The sequence below is a fragment of the Ornithorhynchus anatinus genome, chromosome 11, assembly GCF_004115215.2.
Source record: "Ornithorhynchus anatinus isolate Pmale09 chromosome 11, mOrnAna1.pri.v4, whole genome shotgun sequence".
NCBI classification, from domain to species: Eukaryota; Metazoa; Chordata; class Mammalia; order Monotremata; family Ornithorhynchidae; genus Ornithorhynchus; species Ornithorhynchus anatinus.
In genome coordinates, this window is record NC_041738.1 from 30497484 (window position 1) to 30516109 (window position 18626).

Consider the following 18626-nt stretch of genomic DNA (forward strand, 5'->3'; position numbering starts at 1 on the left):
ATTTTCATCATATGTTTTGAATTGGAGAAATAGTGAAACTCTATTATCCCTCTGACTTTTTATTCATATTATTTAACCACCTCAGTCCTCTTGCCTCAAATTAGAAATGAACCTCATCTCATAATTCATTTTTCTGGGCCATTTTAAGATCGTGTTGCTGTCAAATTGGCACATAGCACTTTTTTTTCCTCCTCCTCTTGATGAGACTGGCATTACACCTTTTTTTTTTAAGCTGAAGGGAAGAGTGTTGTAACATCCCTTCAGGCCTCAAAAGGAAGAGTGTCTGGATCTCGGTAGGCTTGATTCAGGGAACCTGAGAATGCTTGGACAGTGCAGATGCCCTAAAATGAACAGATTTGCAGTAGAATTTTGCCCTGTCTATGAAGTTTTGATTCCATTCCTAGCATTAATAATATAATAATAATAATAGTGGTCTTTAAGTGCTTACTTTGTGCCAGGCACTATTCTAAGTGCTGGGGTGGATACAAGCAAATCAGGTTGGACACAGTCCCTGTCCCACATGGAGACATTCTGTCCTTCTGACTCCCAGGTCCATGCTGTACCCACCAGGCCATGCTGCCTCTCACTACTTTTAGAACTGCATTGTATCTTGTGATTAGTTTTGTTGGTGAGTTGGAAGCCTGGATTTTTTGTTCGTGGCTGTCCTGACTTTGTGTGTGACCTTGGACCAGATATTTCACCAGTGACCCATCTGTAACAGGAACCATTACCACCTGACCCATGTGCATCCCATAGGGATATGACAATAAATGAGGAAAAAATAAGTGGAGTACTTGAGCTCCTTGAAAGGTGCAACAGCGTTTAAATTTAAAGATAGACTTGGTAGGTTTACTTTTGTATTAGAGGGTCAGTATCGATCAGTGATGTGTTTTTTTTTTTAAAAAAAATCAAAGTTGATGAAGGGGATACTCACTTAATCTCAGGTGAAATTAGCAAACACAGAAATGGAGTTTTGGAGACAGTACATCAAACAAACAAATGCATAAAACAGAAGGGAGCATTTAAAAAGGAAAGCAGCCATGGCCTAGTGGAAAGTGTGCAGGCCTGGAAGTCACGAGACTTGAAAATGGGGATAAAATACCTGTGTTCCCTCCCCTTTAAGCTGTGAGCTCCATGTGGAACAGGGACTGAAACTGATCTGATTGAACTATATCTCTCCCTAATGCTATGTTCTTTGTTTGGCACATGATTAACAATAAACAAATACCACTATTATTATTAAGTGATAATTTTGTTGGATATTTGCTCCCCATAGATGCTATTAGAAATATCTCTCATTAGCGGGTATGAGGGAACAGATAAAGGGAGTCAGAAAGCAATGACCACTCTTGCTCAGATACACATCCACAACTATGACCTCACTCCTTCCCACACCTGCACAGTCACTATGAATTGTGAATTTCCTAGACCTTCTGCACCAGTGGAGTAGCAGTGGCAGGAAAATGCAAGTGAAATTCCCGTCTGGTGCGACTGCTAACATTATGGTTGCCTGCCAAGCAAACTGAACAGCCTGCCTATCTCAGTAATAATAATAACTGTGGTGTTCGTTAAACACTTATTATGGGTCAGACCCTGAACTGAGAGTTTGAGTAGATAGAGGCAAATTGGGTTGGGCACAGTCCCTGTCCCACATGGAGCTGACAGTCTTAATCCTCATTTTTCAGATGAGGTAACTGAAGTCCAGAGAAGTAAAATGACTTGTCCAGTGTCACAAAGCAGGCAGGTGGCTGAGCCTGAATTAGAACCCAGGTCCTTCTGACTCCCAGATCCGTGTTCTATCCACTAGGCCATGCTGCTTCCCTAGCTCCTATAGGCACCTCCCTGGGGAGTCTAACCAGCCATTAGTGGTAAACTCTGGTGGCGGCGGCAGGAGGTGAACCAACTGTTCTTACCTTTTCCTGCCTTTGCTGCTGCTCTGTGTTGTACCAGGACTATCTGTCTTGGTGAGTATGGCATTCCCCGTGGGCGGGGTGTGGGTATTGGTGTGTGTGGCGGAATGCATGTTTGTGTCTGGGAGTGCGTGGCGGTGGAAGCTCCCTGGTGGGCAGAGGAGAAGGCCACCATAGGGGATTTAGCTCATCTCAGTACTCAGAGTTTGGACTGGGCCATGTTGCCAGCAGGAACGGTTGGGGGCAGGGGATGTCCTCATAATTGTCCTTCTCTCAAGGTCCTTTTTTATTTTATTCAATACGTCTTACTCCTCCACTTGGGAGAGAGTTCTTTTGGGGCAGTGGGGTTAAGCAAAGAAGTTCCTGGTGGTGTGACATCCTAGAAAATCTAGGACACACCAGACCTGCATGCCTCTAATGCCCCAGCCCTCCCAGGCAATCAGAATCTTGCGAGTTAATGATACTTCCGATTTTCTGTGTACTGATACACTTTAAGAATAGAAAGATCCTTTATCTGATACTTTTTCAACTGTTTTCTTCCACCCCCCCACCCCAGGTCCAACGACTTCTATTTTAGAGTTTCTATCCCAGAAAGACAAAGAAAGAATCAAAGAAATGAAACAGGCGACTGAATTGAAAGCAGCCGAAATGAAAGCAAAGACTTTAGCACAGCAAACCAGGAAGAGCAGGTTCCAGTCAAACTCGGCAGACCCTGCTCATTGCAGTTGGCAAACGATGTTAAGTAGAGACCTAGCTTCAGCAGTATCCAGTGAATTCAAGCCATTTGCTAAAAATCCAGAAAAACAAAAGAGATACGAAGAGTACTTGGGAGGTCTCAAACAAGGACATAAAGGTAACTGGCAAACCTTTGACATTCCTTGATGGATAGGAAGAAAGTTTCACATGATTGGCTGGGGTTCACTTCAGAAAGCCTTTTGACTGATACATGAAATTTATGTTTTATATTTTTTGAGCACCAGCATTGTCCTCTCTTTCATCATGCTTCTCTGTAATTGCAGTTGCTTATAATTATCATTATCATTATTATTTTTTACATTTGCTTATTATGTGAAAAAGCCTGTGCTAAATGCTAGGGAAAATATGAGAGGACACAAGTCCTGTCCCACAGAGGGCTCACAGTTAAAGTTGGGGAAAACTGCCACAAAGAAAAATGAGAATATATTTTATATAAATGCAAATCCAGCAATCAAAAATATCAACATTCACATCATAACTAAAACAATACTTGGAGGAACCTGTCTTCTGATAACTCACCACCTTAGGCAAAACATCCTTGGTGGAAGAACTAAAGGGGAGGAAGACTTGGTTCCCATTATGTTCAGTGGGAGAAGTTGGGCTCGTGCTTTCTGATCATTTCCATTAAATAGTATCCAGCGCTTAGAGCAGTGTTTGGCATATAGTAAGCATGCTTAACAAATACCATTATTATTATTATTATTATTATTATTATTATTACGTTCTTCACCATAAGGTGCATATCAAGGAGTGCAGTCATCACTCACGGTTCAGCCAAGCAACCTGTTGGTTTTATCAGTGTTAGAATCCTAGATTGGAAAGGCTTTTAGTTTTATGGTCTTAGGTCTTAAATTGTGTGCTGTGGAAATGGGAGGTGGGTGGGAATCCTTTCTCTGCTTTCCCTCACATCAAGTAGGTCCATATCCCTAGTAAAATTAGTGGAATCTTTTCTTTAACTCTTTCCTTGTTTTCTTCTGTGATTTTGAAGGTACCCAAATTTTCAGCCCTGACAATACGTGAAAATAATAGCTTCTTCCCCCATCTTACGCTCCATTTGATTTTTGAGTAAGTTTAAAGCTAGAAAAAGAAAAGTTTTGTTCTTTCATTCCTGGGTACCTGGATAGGATCTACTTACTGCAAAATGTAATATTTGGCAACAATATGGGACATCTTGGCTGACCCATTGGAGAAGCTTGTCTACACAGTGAGAATTGAACTTGGTGCCAGAGTCGAATCAGTTGTGGCATGAGAATGTGATCACTCTAAAATCAGAAAGAAACCTTGGATTGGAACATTCCACCTAAAAAGTGACTTTGGGAATAATGAAAGAGTAAGACGAACTTAGTTTAGAAGAAAGAGCAGGAAAGAGGCCAGATTTAAACACACCCAATTTGCTTATAATTAGAGGGAATTACTTTCTATAATAATCTAGCAATGTGGGGTTTTATTTTTTGAACGTAAACATCCTTCAATTCCTTAAATGTGATCATCAGGCCCTGCAAAAGCAAATGTGCATAATAGGATTGGTTTTCCATATTTCAGTTGCCTTTTCCAGTTAGATATTCTTGGAAAAGATTGAAAAAAAAATGCAATTATAATGTGTGCTAAAATTTCACAGATTTGTTCCCGTTTAAACTGCTATTAGGTCAGTTGATAAGGTGGCAATAGTCTTCTGTATCTCCCTACCTAATTTATCTTTACAAGGTAAGGTAAGATTGACAATATGTGAATTTAAAAAAGAAGTCACCTTAACTCTAATAGGTGGTTGCAAAATTGGAGGAAATATCAAAACCAAAACCCCTAAAAACAATTAAAACTAGTTACTGGATTATTAGAGGTGAAAAATATAAATTAAAAATACTTTCTACAGCAGCCAGTGTAGGTGTATTGATATTTTCAATTTTTCAAATGGACATTTTGGTATAAATAAAGACTAACTTTTTAAATCATGTGCTATGAGTAAACATTAGTTAAAAAAAAAATGTTTTCCTCATTAAATGCAGCCGATAAAATTGTGATTGCATGATGGGGTCAAGGACAGTGCTACCTTTCAAGAATCCTCTAGGGCTCAGCTAAAGGCTAAGCTTGCCATGCCAAGGATTTTGTAATTCCAGCAGAGAAGGATAGAAGCCAAGTGTGACAGTCAATTCCATTTTTAAGAGGTAATAAAAGTGCTAAACCTTCATTGTAAACACAAGATTGTTATACTCCTGGAGAGAGAGTTCTTTAAGTACCCTTTTACAGTAGAGTGATTTTTCTTTCTTTCACTACAGATGCTCTGGAAACTTGTTTAGATTCTAGTATGACAGAGTGGGAACGAGGAAGGGAGCGTGATGAGTTCATTCGGGCGGCCGTGCTTTACAAATCCTCTAATTCAACATTGTCCTCCAGATTTACCCATGCCAAGCATGAAGATGACACAGACCAAGTAGAAGTTCCTCGAGACCAAGAGGTTTGCCATCCTAATTTCAGCAGATTGAGTATTTGAATGCAAACTCTGTTCACAAAAATAATTTTTAAAAACCTCAATTGAAAATGCCATATCTTTTATTTTTTTAAACTTGGAAACTAAGAATGCAGATTGTGACTTACTGTCAGATACTTAGTCTTTATTATCTATTGATATCTATTTTTATAGTATTTTAGTGGTTTACTAAGAGTCTGTCCACTAAAGGTACAAATACAGTGCTTGTAAAATATTATAATTTTTTTTTTAGTGTCGGGTAGATGAATAGGTCAAATTTGTAACATGGGAAAGTGAAAAAAACCCCTAATTTTTACAGGGTGATATTAATGACAAGCAATCTGCTGTGAAGATGAAGATGTTCGGGAAACTCACAAGAGATAAGTTTGAATGGCATCCTGATAAACTGCTATGCAGAAGATTTAATGTGCCCGATCCCTACTCAGAGTAAGTTGAGAACGATTGGCTTTTTTAAAAATTTTGCCTGGTTTTCCAAGCATTTTATTTCCATTGGCACAAATCTTTCTAATTTCATAATACTGATCTGAAGCAAATTTCTCCCCTCCATATTCCTAAATATTACTATTACTACTACTAATAATAGTTGTGGCATTAAGCATAGATACAGGATAATCAGGTTGGACACAGTCCTAACGTAGAGCTCACAGTCTTAATCCCCATTTTACAGATGAGATAACTGAAGGATAGAGAGGTTAAGTGACTTGCCGACGGTCACACAGCTGACAAGTGGCAGAGCTGGGATTGGAACCCAGGTGCTCTGACTCCCATGCCCTTGCTCTTTTCACTAGGCCACGCTTCTCTCCTCGATAACATCCATGAGAGCTAGCTATAAATATGTACCTGCCAAAATAATTTTCACTATTATAAATTTTTAACACAAAGGGGTATTACTAGTTCATACATGGTATTCTTAATCTATATTTTTTAGAAAAAACTCATTTGCTAGAATCACCTTTACACTATTTTTGCATTTTGGACAGTGAAAATGGTGTACATTTTCTATTGATCATACTCCATTTGATGCTGCATAGAGAGGTGTACAAGGTAGGATGTATAAAAGGTTTTCATGGTTTTTACTATATTTCAGTGATAGTATTTCTTAGAACAGTGCTCTGCATATAGTAAGTGCACAGTAAGTACCATTGATTCTATGATCTTTTCACCTTCTTAAGAATACAAGAACAAAAAGTGGCTTTTCTTGAGTTAGACCAGTGTCCAACCAGTTTAGTGTTCTGTTGCCAGCAGTGGCAACAAGATGATTGAAGGAACCTTGTGGGGGTTTCCCACTTTGACAATGAACCTTATATTTAGAGATGTACAATATACCTAGGACCAAAAAAAATAATAACACTTTGAGTTCTCCCCCCCTGAGATATTTAAACTTTTGCACTACTTTGAAAAATGCATTAATCTTAGGGAGCATTAATAAAAGCAGAAAAGGAAATTGCAAAAGGAAATCACATAGTTCTAGGGGGACAATTATTCTTTTCAAGCAGTTGTCATTTAGATTACATTCTGGACTGTAGAATCCTTGAGGATAGGGACTATGTCTATCAAATATATTGTGTTTTCCCAAGCACTTAGTACAGGGCTGAGCACACAGTAAGCTTTCAATAAATACCACTGATTGACTGTATCATCTTCTTTCCACAGTTCAACTCTGGTTGGATTACCAAAAGTGAAACGAGACAAATATTCGGTATTCAACTTTTTAACTCTTTCGGAATCAGCCATCTCCACTACCAGTCAAGTGTCAAGTGAAAAAGGGCAGCAGAATAATAATTCCAACAGTGAGTATGCCACATTTAATCAGGATTATATTTGCAAGTTTTTTTAACATTTTAAAATTTGATATATTATGAGACATATCCATTTCCTAGGAAACTGGTAAAAATCAGTAGGGTTAAGAACTTTTTACAGTGCATAAAATACTATATTTTATTTGAACGACTCTGACATTCTGACAATTTTCAGAACCAAGAAAACCATCCAGGTGGGATATGCCTGACCAAGAAAAGAGGAAAAAAGATTCTATTAGTGAATTTATAAGTATGGCTAGATCAGAAGTTGAGAATGAGAAACAACAGCCAGATCCAACCATAATGAAAGATGAGAGGAACACAACAGGACCACTTTTAAATACGGTAAGGAAGACTTCAAAAGATTTTAATATTCTCTGTTGAATTTCTGTAATGATGAGTTCTCTCATATTTTGTTCTGAAGGGGCCTCCAAGCCTCAGTAATGGTTTTGGCCACGTTAGAAATGTGCAAAAAATAGGGATTGATATAGCCTGGGGTCACCAAGGTATTGAAACATCAGAGTTAATGAAAAATAAAATAATTATAATAGATGCTTGTCTTTTGGAAAGGATTGAAGGTAAGATAGAGGAAAATGCATTCCTTTTTATTTAATTAGGTAAAATATTCCACTATAAATTATGCATAGTTTCCATGTCAGTGTATCTTGGTAAAAAACCCTGGGAAGAGATTTTGTGGAACTGTATGAGACCTGGATTTTTTGTAACCAATTTGTTTTCATAAAATAAACCTTCCATGTATTTTATTAACCATTTATTATTATTGATAGTAATAACAATCATATTTATTGAGCACTTACTCTGTGCAAAGCACTGTACTAAGCACTTGGAAGAGTACATGTATCTCTATAACTATTTGTCATCTGTAACATCACATACAGTTCTGAAATTTCTGCCTCAAGAAATCAACCCATTCTTTTAGTTTTTGAGACTTGTTACTATTGATGGACAAATTCAGTCTCAACATTATTGAATTATGAACTGCATAGATCATTCAAGTCTTTTAATATGCTGCCTTTGGGATTGTTTTTCATAATATTCTTTAACAGTGTTGTATTCGTGACTTCCAGGAAATGATTTCGTCATTTAATGTTCCTCATTGCCTGAGCCCATCTCCGAAATTTCCAGCCCCAAATTTACCTTAATTTTAGTCTTTTACATGTAGCTGTTCATTATTCTGTGCTTGACCACAAGTATTCAAATAATTTAAAGACCTAAATGTCTCCTTTTATATTCCTGTTATGTGGGAATATATGAAAATCTGATGCAGAACTCCTACCACATGTAGAAATATTGCACAAGAAAGCCATAAGTAGATTCAAAACAGATTTCCAGTTATAATCATCCTTTCTACTCAGTAGTGTAAGAATCTTTTTTCTCTGTTGTCTCTTACCCACCCCTCCCCACTATTTTGCACTCCTATACAGGTAACAAATGAAAATGCAGAACAAAAAGATGAGGAGGAAAGCAGCAGACCACCTATGGATTTATTTAAAGCTATCTTTGCTGAATCATCAGATGAAAAGTCGTCTTCATCCGATGATGAAGAAGAAGAAGTAGAAGAAGAAAAAGAAAATGAAAATGAAAACAACCGGACAGATCTTGGGGGATCAGACTCAAAAAATTCCAAACAGGCTGATCCTCTAGAAACTTCATATACTCTGCAAGGTATTGTCCTTTTGCTACAACAGTGAAGTAGAAGAAGAGTATGTCTCTAGGGAAGGAGCCGTGATAATTAGCAAACAAGGACACTTTATTTTTTAAAAGGCTAAATTGGGGAGGACAGTTCCACATTTCTCCCTTGAGTAATTCTCTAGCAGATTATTAGACTTATCGTCAGCGGTTAGGTTGCTCTCCCACACTTTGCATGGATTCTCTGAGGTTCTAAGAATGTAGCTAACTGAGAATAGGATGGCCTGCTCAAAATCTGACTGTGCATGCCTGTCTTTGTGAGGCAGTATTTTCTAAAACCTCTCCTCCACCTGCAAATAAATATTATCCTTTTCTTGGGTGAATCTGGTGTGTAGCATTTTGAAGCTCTATAAGAGTCTTCTGCTGAAAAATTCTAAGTAAATTATATTTTTGTTTAGTATTACCAGAGAAGTGTCAAAGTATAACTCCTTTTTCCCCAGTGAGTAAAAAGATAGTATTTTATAAAGTATTTTATAAAGAGATTAACTGCTGAATAGGTTAATCTGAGAGATCAGATACAATACTACATTCTAAATGAAAAGAGTAAATATTTTTCCAGTTGTATTGCAGTGTTCATTTTCCTCCTCTTCTATATAGATGTATTTCTTTGTTCCTATACTTATTCCCCCCTAGAGCAACATGAACCAGCTGTAAGGCAGGTCCTCTCACCTCCTCCAAGAGGCCTTCCCAGACTGAGCTTCCCCTTTTCCCTCTGCTCCCATTGCTGCCTAGCTGCCCTCCCACTTCACCTCCCCTCAACTAAGCCCCCTTTCCCCCCTTTCCCTCTGCTCCTCCCCCTCTCCTTTCCCCTCCCCTCAGCACTGTGATCATTTGCTCATTTGTATATATTTTTATTACCATATTAATTTTGTAAATGAGGTATACATCCCCTTGATTCTATTTATTGCTATTGTTTTTGTCTGTCTCCCCTAATTAGACTGTAAGCCCGTCAATGGGCAGGGATTGTGTTTATCTGTTGCTGAATTGTACATTCCACGCGCTTAGTCCAGTGCTCTGCACGTAGTAAGTGCTTAATAAATACTATTGAATGAATTGAATGAATGAACGAAAGGGTAGGGAGGAGAGAGAAGAACAAGACGGCAGTGTCCATAATGACTGTTTTCTGAAGAAAAGAGAGCTCCTCAAAGGGTTATTCAGAAGTCATGATTTTTTTTAAATGACATATTTTGTCAGTCTCTTGTGGTATTTCTTCCTAAAAGGTTGTATTCATTAAAACACATCTGCTTTCCCCAGTTTGCCAAAAGGTAACAAATCAGCCAGTACTCGCTGTACCTCTACAGAAGAAGCTTTTTGACAAAGGAGAAGAATTTGGACCACGACTGCCTCCTGTATTCTGTCCTAGTAAGTAATGAGAATTGCAGATCTAAATATTGCTTCCAAAATATTTACTATTTCCCCTTAGTCACTTTCCTGTTAAAAAAACTTACATCCTCTTTTCAAAGACAACCTCAACTCTACTTACTAGGGGAACAGGCCTTGAAAGTTATTACTGATACATATATAATTCTTGTTGCTCGCAGTGCCACCACATGAAATATGCCAACTCTGAAATCCTTAATGGAAAAACGGCCATAATTTTGGTAAGATTTCTTGAAGGCTCTTATTCAGTCTAGTGTACAAGGTCAAGTGCAGGAAGTAACAATAGTCATTATTTGCTCAGGTCATTATGTTAATGTGGTTGTATTAATTTTTTTTTGACTGGGAGTTGGATCGTCATAATTCTAGTGGTAGTGCAAGTTGAAATTGAATGGAGTAACCTCTTCTTTTCCATGCTTACTTAGGTGAGGAACTTTGATTTGCACTTCATTTATATTTACATGGAAAAGTAAGTTGATTCTAACTGTTGAATAGAAAATAATTACATTTTTAAGATGGCTATAGGTTTTTGAAAGGAGAAGTGGTAGTTCATTTTTGAAAGATTTCTTTGCCTCTCCTAAAATTCAAACTAGAATGATATCCACTTAATGTGGCAAATTACTCACTGTTCCATGATGCAGAGGTAGAAAATAGAAAATTAATCAAGAAGGACAACTTGCTGAAGAACTCATAGAATGGTGCTCTGCATCCTGATAGTTCATCCCTGTTCTCCACCCTGGAAGCGGTGAAGTTAGTGGGTGAAGATGATGCGATTTTGAGTTTTGTTGTGATGAAAAAGTTTCTTCTAAGTATGTTTCCTCACAGAATCACCACCCTGGGGAAACGCTACAAGAAAAACTCTCCAAGATACAGCTTCCTTTGTAGAAAACAACTTCAGGAAGCCAGAAGTTTTGTGTCACCTCTCCTCAGTTTTCTGTGGCCTAGAGGTGGCAGTCATATGCTGCACATTGGCCCTAGGTGTGTCATATTTTTGAGGGCATTTCACAGTGTGTTGACTGAATCCCTGCTTGCGTACTCTCTCGTTGTTCTTGTCCCAGTTGGAGCATGTCTGTCAGGAAAAGAGACTGCAAAGGCTCCCTCAGAAAGTCACTTTCACTGTAATCAGTTGTTTTTGTGTAGGCTCTCCTATGGTTCAAAACAGAAGAGTCCATCATCAATGTCTAACCTACTCTGAGGCTGTAAATTATAGCCCTCCCACCGGTTCATTATTTCTCCCAGTTTTAATAATAATCATTTTAGTGTTTAAGCGCTTACTGTATGCCAGGCACTATACTAAGCCCTGGGGTGGATATAAGCAAATTGGGTTGGATACAGTCCCTGTCCCACATGGGGCTCCCCGTCTCAATCTCCATTTTACAGATGAGGTAACTGAGGCCCCGAGAAGTGAAGTCACTTGCTCAAGGTCACATAGCAGACAAGTAGCAGTGCTGGGATTAGAACCCATGACCTTCTGACTCCCAGGCCCTTGCTCCATCTGCTATGCCATGCTGCTGCATAGGACACATTTAAAATTTAATAGCAAGATGGGATCACAGACAATGAGGTTTCTGTACAGAAGCAGTGTACCATCACCACAACTCAACTTTACTAAGAGAGATAATAAGAATGGATGATATCACAATATCCAAGCAGGCGCTGTTTTAATAAACTGAACTGGGACCAAAAATAAGTAAGGCAGAAAGCGTTTTATAGATACAGTGAAGCATCACCTCAAATTGGTGCAGCATAACTGAGGACTTCAGGGATATAACAGCAGCAGCAGCATTGAAGCGATCAGGAAAGAGGAGTTAGCTAGAGAAGAGTTGAAACAGAGCCAGGCACTGCAGATAGTGAAAGCAGTAGCCAGCACGTTCTTTAACTGGTGCACAGTATGGGAGAGGTAGTTACTTGTCTGTCTAGCCACACTTGGGTGTGTGGATAAAATTCCACCGTCAGAAGCATCATATTTGAACACAAAGGATAGTCATGTAGTGTGGCAGTTACTGTAATTTCACTTCTCTCAAGCAATGGCATTGACGACTTACTGTGAGCAGAGCCCTGTACTAAGCACTTGGGAAAGTGCAGTACAATAAAGTTGGTAGACGTGATGCCTACCCACAGAGAGCTTACAATCTGTGGGGGAAGACTCTCAGAGGGCAAGATTTTTTTCATTGTAGTTTACACTCCATGCTGTCTTAAAATGATCTTCCCAGTTGGTAGTCCTTAAAATTGTTAGTCTCATTTATTGAGTTACTTAAAAATGGGGAATCTATCCAAGGGTTATGTAATAGGATTAGTATGCCATTTATATGACAAGGACATCTGGTGAATTGTATAGGCAAATGTATGTTAAAATCTGGTAGTATAGGCTAGAAAAGGTTCAATGAGCAAGTGAGGGAAGTAGAGTTTAAAAAAAATCAGGTTGTTTATTATTTCTAAAATATTCTGACACCCAGTTTTTATGGAGAGTTCAAAAGACAGCTCAATCTGCAGGCACCAGGTAGAATGAAGTGAGTAATGAAGAAAATTTTAATTTCAACCTCTAAGGGAATTTTTTGAATTTAAATAGCTGTTAGATAGTGATAAATATCTTAAAGATGTCCTGTTCACAGAATGTCCTGAGTGTCTCCACTATTTTAAACATTTCAACTTTCCTGCAATAGGGGCTTAAATGAGGGAATTATAGTTTTGCTAAGAAGTAGTGTATACTAAATCGGGTGTAAAATTGGCCAGTTGAACACTTCAAAAATTGAGAAATCTGAAAAATAATTTGATTCCTTATATGAAATGTAGCAACATATGAAAGGTTTTTTTAATTAGGAATCCCCCCCCCACACCCCCCCCGCCATTCTGTTGGAATACATGTTTCTAACTTTGGAAAAACAGATGGAATGAGATACAGTCTAAAATATTCTGAACCTGTGCCTTAAATGCCAGAATTTTGTTCAACCTTTTTTAATGATACTTACATTTAATGATGTAGGTCATGTTGGTAGTTATCTTAAGTAATTCCAAAATTCATTTTCTAGAATCTAGTTTGAAGACATACTGATTCAAAATGAGAAGTTACATTACAAATGTTGAATAAAGTAATAATATAATTATATTCTCCTTTTCTTTCACTAGTTGGAATTAAGATTACAATATAACAATGATGAGGTTTTATAATAATAATGTTGGTATTTGTTAAGTGCTTACTCTGTGCCGAGCTCTGTTCTAAGTGCTTGGGTAGATTCAAGGTCATCAGATTGTCTCACATGGGGCTCACAATCTTCTTCCCCATTTTACAGATGAGGTCACTCAGGCCCAGAGAAGTTAAGTGACTTGCCCAAGGTCATAGAGCTGACAAGTGGCAGGGTGGGGATTAGAACCCACAACCTCTGACTCCCAAGCCTGGGCTCTTTCCTCATGGATAGTCCTTATTGTAACTTTCTAATATACTTTGGCATCCAGGGAAAACTGGAAAGAGTGAAGGCTATAAATTCAATCTTCCTGTAAATTTTTCCATCTGATTGTATTTTTTAATGTATTGAAGTAACTTTCCGGGCATTATTTACTAGGTTTTGGCTTTCTGTTTTGGCTTTTTGCATTTCAGATGCTCGTCAGAAACATGAAGTTATAGAACTAACTAGTTCTCCTGACACTCATCAAAAGGGGAAAAAAAAGAACAAAGAAAAACACAAAACAAAGAAAGAATACAAGCGTAAAAAAGAGAAGGTAAATTTATTATATAATATTATGCCCAGATTATCATCTAGCCTAGAAAACACTGCATCATTTTATGATTTTTTTTAACTTACCCTTAACCCTTGAATGAAATTAAGTAGGTCTTCTTGAGGAACTTTTCAGTCTTATTTGTATGATTATAAAAAGGGTATGCTTAGCAGTCTTATACTGTTCTAAAATTATTGGAATTTTCCATGCTTATCCTTTGATACTTCCATAGGGTTTAATCTCTTGGTTAAACCTTATGCCTGGACCAAAGCACTAATCTGATGGAAATTGGTTTTTTGGCTTTCCATATGGAAAAGCTTATTTTTTGTTGATGGTGTGTTCACTGATCTGTGAATCAGTAATACTTATTATTTACTGTATGCAGAGCATTGTATATGCAAAAACCAATCTTTTGTTGGAGTTGGGCATTGATTGATAGAGTCTGAGAGAACCTCTGGTGTGCACATCTTGAATCTAAATTAATGTTTTTATTATTTTGAAGATGTCTTACCTTCATTCATTCATTCAATAGTATTTATTGAGCGCTTACTATGTGCAGAGCACTGTACTAAGCGCTTGGGATGAACAAGTCGGCAACAGATAGAGACAGTCCCTGCCGTTTGACGGGGCTTACAGTCTAATCGGGGGAGACGGACAGACAAGAACAATGGCACTAAACAGCGTCAAGGGGAAGAACATCTCGTAAAAACAGTGGCAACTGAATAGAATCAAGGCGATGTACAATTCATTAACAAAATAAATAGGGTAACGAAAATATATACAGTTGAGCGGACGAGTACAGTGCTGTGGGGATGGGAAGGGAGAGGTGGAGGAGCAGAGGGAAAAGGGGAAAATGAGGCTTTAGCTGCGGAGAGGTAAAGGGGGGATGGCAGAGGGAGTAGAGGGGGAAGAGGAGCTCAGTCTGGGAAGGCCTCTTGGAGGAGGTGATTTTTAAGTAAGGTTTAAGAGGGAAAGAGAATCAGTTTGGCGGAGGTGAGGAGTGAGGGCGTTCCAGGACCGCGGGAGGACGTGACCCAGGGGTCGACGGCGGGATAGGCGAGACCGAGGGACGGCGAGGAGGTGGGCGGCAGAGGAGCGGAGCGTGCGGGGTGGGTGGTAGAAAGAGAGAAGGGAGGAGAGGTAGGAAGGGGCAAGGTGATGGAGAGCCTTGAAGCCTAGAGTGAGGAGTTTTTGTTTGGAGCGGAGGTCGATAGGCAACCACTGGAGTTGTTTAAGAAGGGGAGTGACATGCCCAGATCGTTTCTGCAGGAAGATGAGCCGGGCAGCGGAGTGAAGAATAGACCTACACAGCTTTTTAAAAATTGTCAATGTCTTCAATCCAGAGGAAAGTGAAATCGCTCACTGCTTACTTTTTCCTTTGGATGTACATGGTCATTTGGTCTGGTACTTAAATTGTGGAAAATAAAATATTAGTATTGGCTTGGAGGAGGCTAGAATAAATTCAGTTTTCTGCAACTAGAATTGAAAGAGGTAAAAAGAAACAAAGCAGTTAAAAAAAATTGCAAGAATGAGATCATCAGTGGGGTATTTTTTGAGTGCTTACTGTGTGCAAAGCACTATACTAAGCACTTAAAAGAGTAAAATACAACAGAATTGATAGACACTTTTCCTGTCCACAGTTAGCTACAGTCTAGAGGAATGGGTTGAGTCTCCTTGCAGTATAAGCTAATTATGGACAGTGAACTGTCAATTCTGTTGTACTGTACTCTCCCAAACGCGTAGTACAGTGCTCTGCACAAAGCGCTCAACAAATGCCATTGATTGGAGGAAAGAAAAGGAACAAATCATCCTATAAAACTAATCTTAAAATAAGGTAATTTCTTTTATATTTCTTTCAAGCCTCCATGTTGTTTTATTCTTGGCATAAGCAAAGGGCCATCTCTCTAGCTGTGCATAAATAACTCTGTAATTTAGCAGCACAGAACCCAGCCACCATTTGAAGATACCAGACAAACAGAAATGAGGACAGTCTAGTTAATGAAAGATGACACATGCCACTATGGATGTATCATTTGAGCTGAGTCTGCAGAACTGTGTCCTAAATATTTTTCTTGTTTCTTTGCTTGGTTTCTGCTGTTCAGAGAACTTGCTTCAGAGTATGAAGTTTGTGCAGCTGGGCTATGTAATTACAGTTGTGACTGTTCTGCTTCAACTTATACTACAGTTCATTTTGAAATGTCTTCATTTTTGTTCCAAACCCAGCTGCCTTTTGCCTTACTTTTATATTCCAATTTACCTCGACTCTTTATACTCAAAATAAAAGGGAAATTTAAGGATGAAAATTTTGGCAACCTTTTTTTTTTCTTTGACAGAAAAAGAAACACAGGAAACACAAACACAAAGGCAAGCACAAGAATAAAAAATCAGAGAAGAACAGTAGTTCAGAGACTGACAGCAGTGACAGCAGTCAAAGTGATATAGAGGAGATCACAGATATATCACCCCAGGAACTGCTAAGGAGGTATGAGTTTTAGAGATCATGTTACTCAAACTGCTGCAGATTCATTGGCATTGTGATTTGCTTGATTATGGGATAATTAATTCAGGAATGAGAAGTTTGGGATTCACTTAAAGCATTCCTTTGTACCTGGTAAGACCTAGTTTGTCAGGCTGCCCAGAGTAAGACCAGGTAAACAGATAGCTCTTCTGTCTTTGCTGGCAGTAGACAATGATGGGCCTTTGCAGTTATCAGTAAATGGTAAAAGGAAGTTTGACATTGCATAGGAAAGATAAATGTAAATTCCCGTGCTGTGTGTACTGCTTCCTCCCTATTTCACACGGTAAAGAGCACTGCTGAAAGAAAAGGAATGAAACATTAAACCTTTTTTAAAAAAAAGACCTTCTTTAGTGATGTCTTCCGCAGGCAGAGCTGGAGAATGAAAAAAATCCGTATTTCCTCCATGGGTAACTTGCCTCTTGGTACATCCAGAATCCTTTTCACGGATATGGATGCTGCATTGCTTGCCTGCTGACTTGAAATTGACAGGGTTGGCAGCCTACATTGCAGAATCTTGTACATGGGCCTGCCCTACTGACACAGAGACAGAGTCAGCAGGACCGGTCGGTGAAGAAAGAAAGGAGCTTGGGTCATTTGCTTGTCTAAAATGAATCTGACTATAAATGTTCTGATTCAGCTTCCAGCCATCATAGTAATCATCTGACACCCTGCTTGAAATTAAGACCACTAAGCTTGTTTTATCAGTATCTTGCTGCAGTTAAAACTTAGGTAAAACCAGAAAAGTACAAATATATTCAGACATTTTATGAATTTGTCTTGGGTCTGAGAGGTCTTTTCTGTCCCTGTTAAATTGACCTCCCACTTCTCTAATCCTCTGTGCCATAGCCTTTCAAAGACATGGTATGAATGAAAATAGGTACTGATCTTTTTGTTATAATTCTATCCATTGAGGAAAGGAGAGGGTGAAGATTGGAATATTTTAGAGTAATACCTTGAACTTTAAGGTTAATATTTTGATGTTGCATTTAAACTAGGGAAAAGTGGTGACATCCTTGCTGAGGTGTTTTGGTTTTCTGTTTCTAATTCTGTTCAAACTCTTTTTTTCCAGGCTGAAAAGTCTTCCAATAACGAAGAAGTAATTTATTCTTCAATTCTGATGTGTCTAATTTTTTATCTGAAGTCTTGATCTCCTCCATGATGGTAGATCAGAAATTGTATAGTTAATACCCCATACAAACTGAATTTGTTTGAAAGCTTAAATTTAAACAAAGGTTTAAGATGTATAACCCAGAAAGTTGTGTAAATTAATACGGATTTTGACAAGTTGCAATTATCAAATGAATAAAACCGAGGACATGTATTTTAAATTGTGGGCCTTTGTATATTTGAGAGCAGTCTATGTTATATGTTTTATTTTTGGACTCTTTAAATAGGAAGACATTGAAACATATATGTATATATGACATGGGTCCAATCAATCAGTGGTATTCATTGAACACTGACTGTTTGTGCAGAGTACTGCATTAAGCACTTGGGAAAGTAAATAAAGTAGTTGGTAGGTGTGTCTACAAGGATCCTTGTGATCCCTGTCCACAAAGAGTTTACAGTCTACAGGAACCACAGATATTGAAATTGACTTGTTCCGTGGGTTGGCAGCAAAACATATAGGTTCATTACAAAGAAAATGAAGCTTGAAAATGGGCATATACCAAGGAAAAAAAATATATAACTAGGGAAAGAATAGGAAAATCCCATAGGGCTGCTTATTTTTTCCAATTTTAAGAGTTGTCTTTGGCATCTAAAGGAGTATAGCAGATGGAATTCTGTTTGAACGTTAATCAAGTGGAATTATATTGACACTAAAAAAACTAATTTGAGAAGATTTCATTTGTACTGCAGGTGTCAGGGTTGATGTTTAGTAATGTCTCCAAAGTAAGAACATTTATATTTTTATATATATAACGTTGCTTTAGTGATCACTTCTTTAATGCTGACCTTTTCATTGTGCCTCGATCCTATCTCACCACCAACCACTTACCCATGTCCTGCTTCTGGCCTGAAACGCCCTCCCTTCTCAAATCCAACAATTATTCCCCCCTTCTCCCCAGCCTTATTGAAGGCTCATCTCCTCCACAATGGGGGGTCATTGTGGCTACAATTGAAAGCTACAATTGAAACCAAAGTCACACCAGTAGATATTAGGTCTGCTAATTACAGAGCTTTTTTTTAATGTTTACAGTGTGGTGTTGATTGGATTGTTGGCCACATGTAGGTCGTTTTGGCCAGATCCATTTTTTGAAGAGTAACAGTAGCAGTAATGGTATTTATTGAAATATTGGAGAAGCGGTGTGGCCAGGAGAAGTAGTGTGGTCTAGTGGAAAGACCCTGGGTTTGGG

The 18626-nt window shown here is 38.4% G+C and overlaps 1 protein-coding gene across 3 annotated transcripts in view; it reads left to right on the forward strand.

Annotated features, from left to right (window-relative positions):
• Window positions 1-17597, forward strand: part of GPATCH1 (G-patch domain containing 1) — a 34190-nt gene extending 16593 nt beyond the window's left edge. The window contains exons 11-20 of one of the 3 annotated variants that reach the window (XR_486585.3): window positions 2467-2763; window positions 4940-5118; window positions 5450-5577; window positions 6805-6941; window positions 7126-7295; window positions 8396-8636; window positions 9915-10022; window positions 10202-10261; window positions 10863-11015; window positions 13633-13754. Coding sequence is in view for 2 of the 3 variants with exons in the window: in XM_007671495.2 (XP_007669685.2) it covers window positions 2467-2763; window positions 4940-5118; window positions 5450-5577; window positions 6805-6941; window positions 7126-7295; window positions 8396-8636; window positions 9915-10022; window positions 13633-13754; window positions 16085-16233; window positions 17339-17369 (1562 nt within the window). In the remaining variant the exon portion in view is untranslated. Of the gene's footprint in view, window positions 1-2466; window positions 2764-4939; window positions 5119-5449; window positions 5578-6804; window positions 6942-7125; window positions 7296-8395; window positions 8637-9914; window positions 10023-10201; window positions 10262-10862; window positions 11016-13632; window positions 13755-16084; window positions 16234-17338 lie in introns of those variants that run through there. The other 2 variants (XM_007671495.2, XM_007671496.2) reach the window with 2 other exon arrangements.
• Window positions 17598-18626: the final 1029 nt, after the last annotated feature.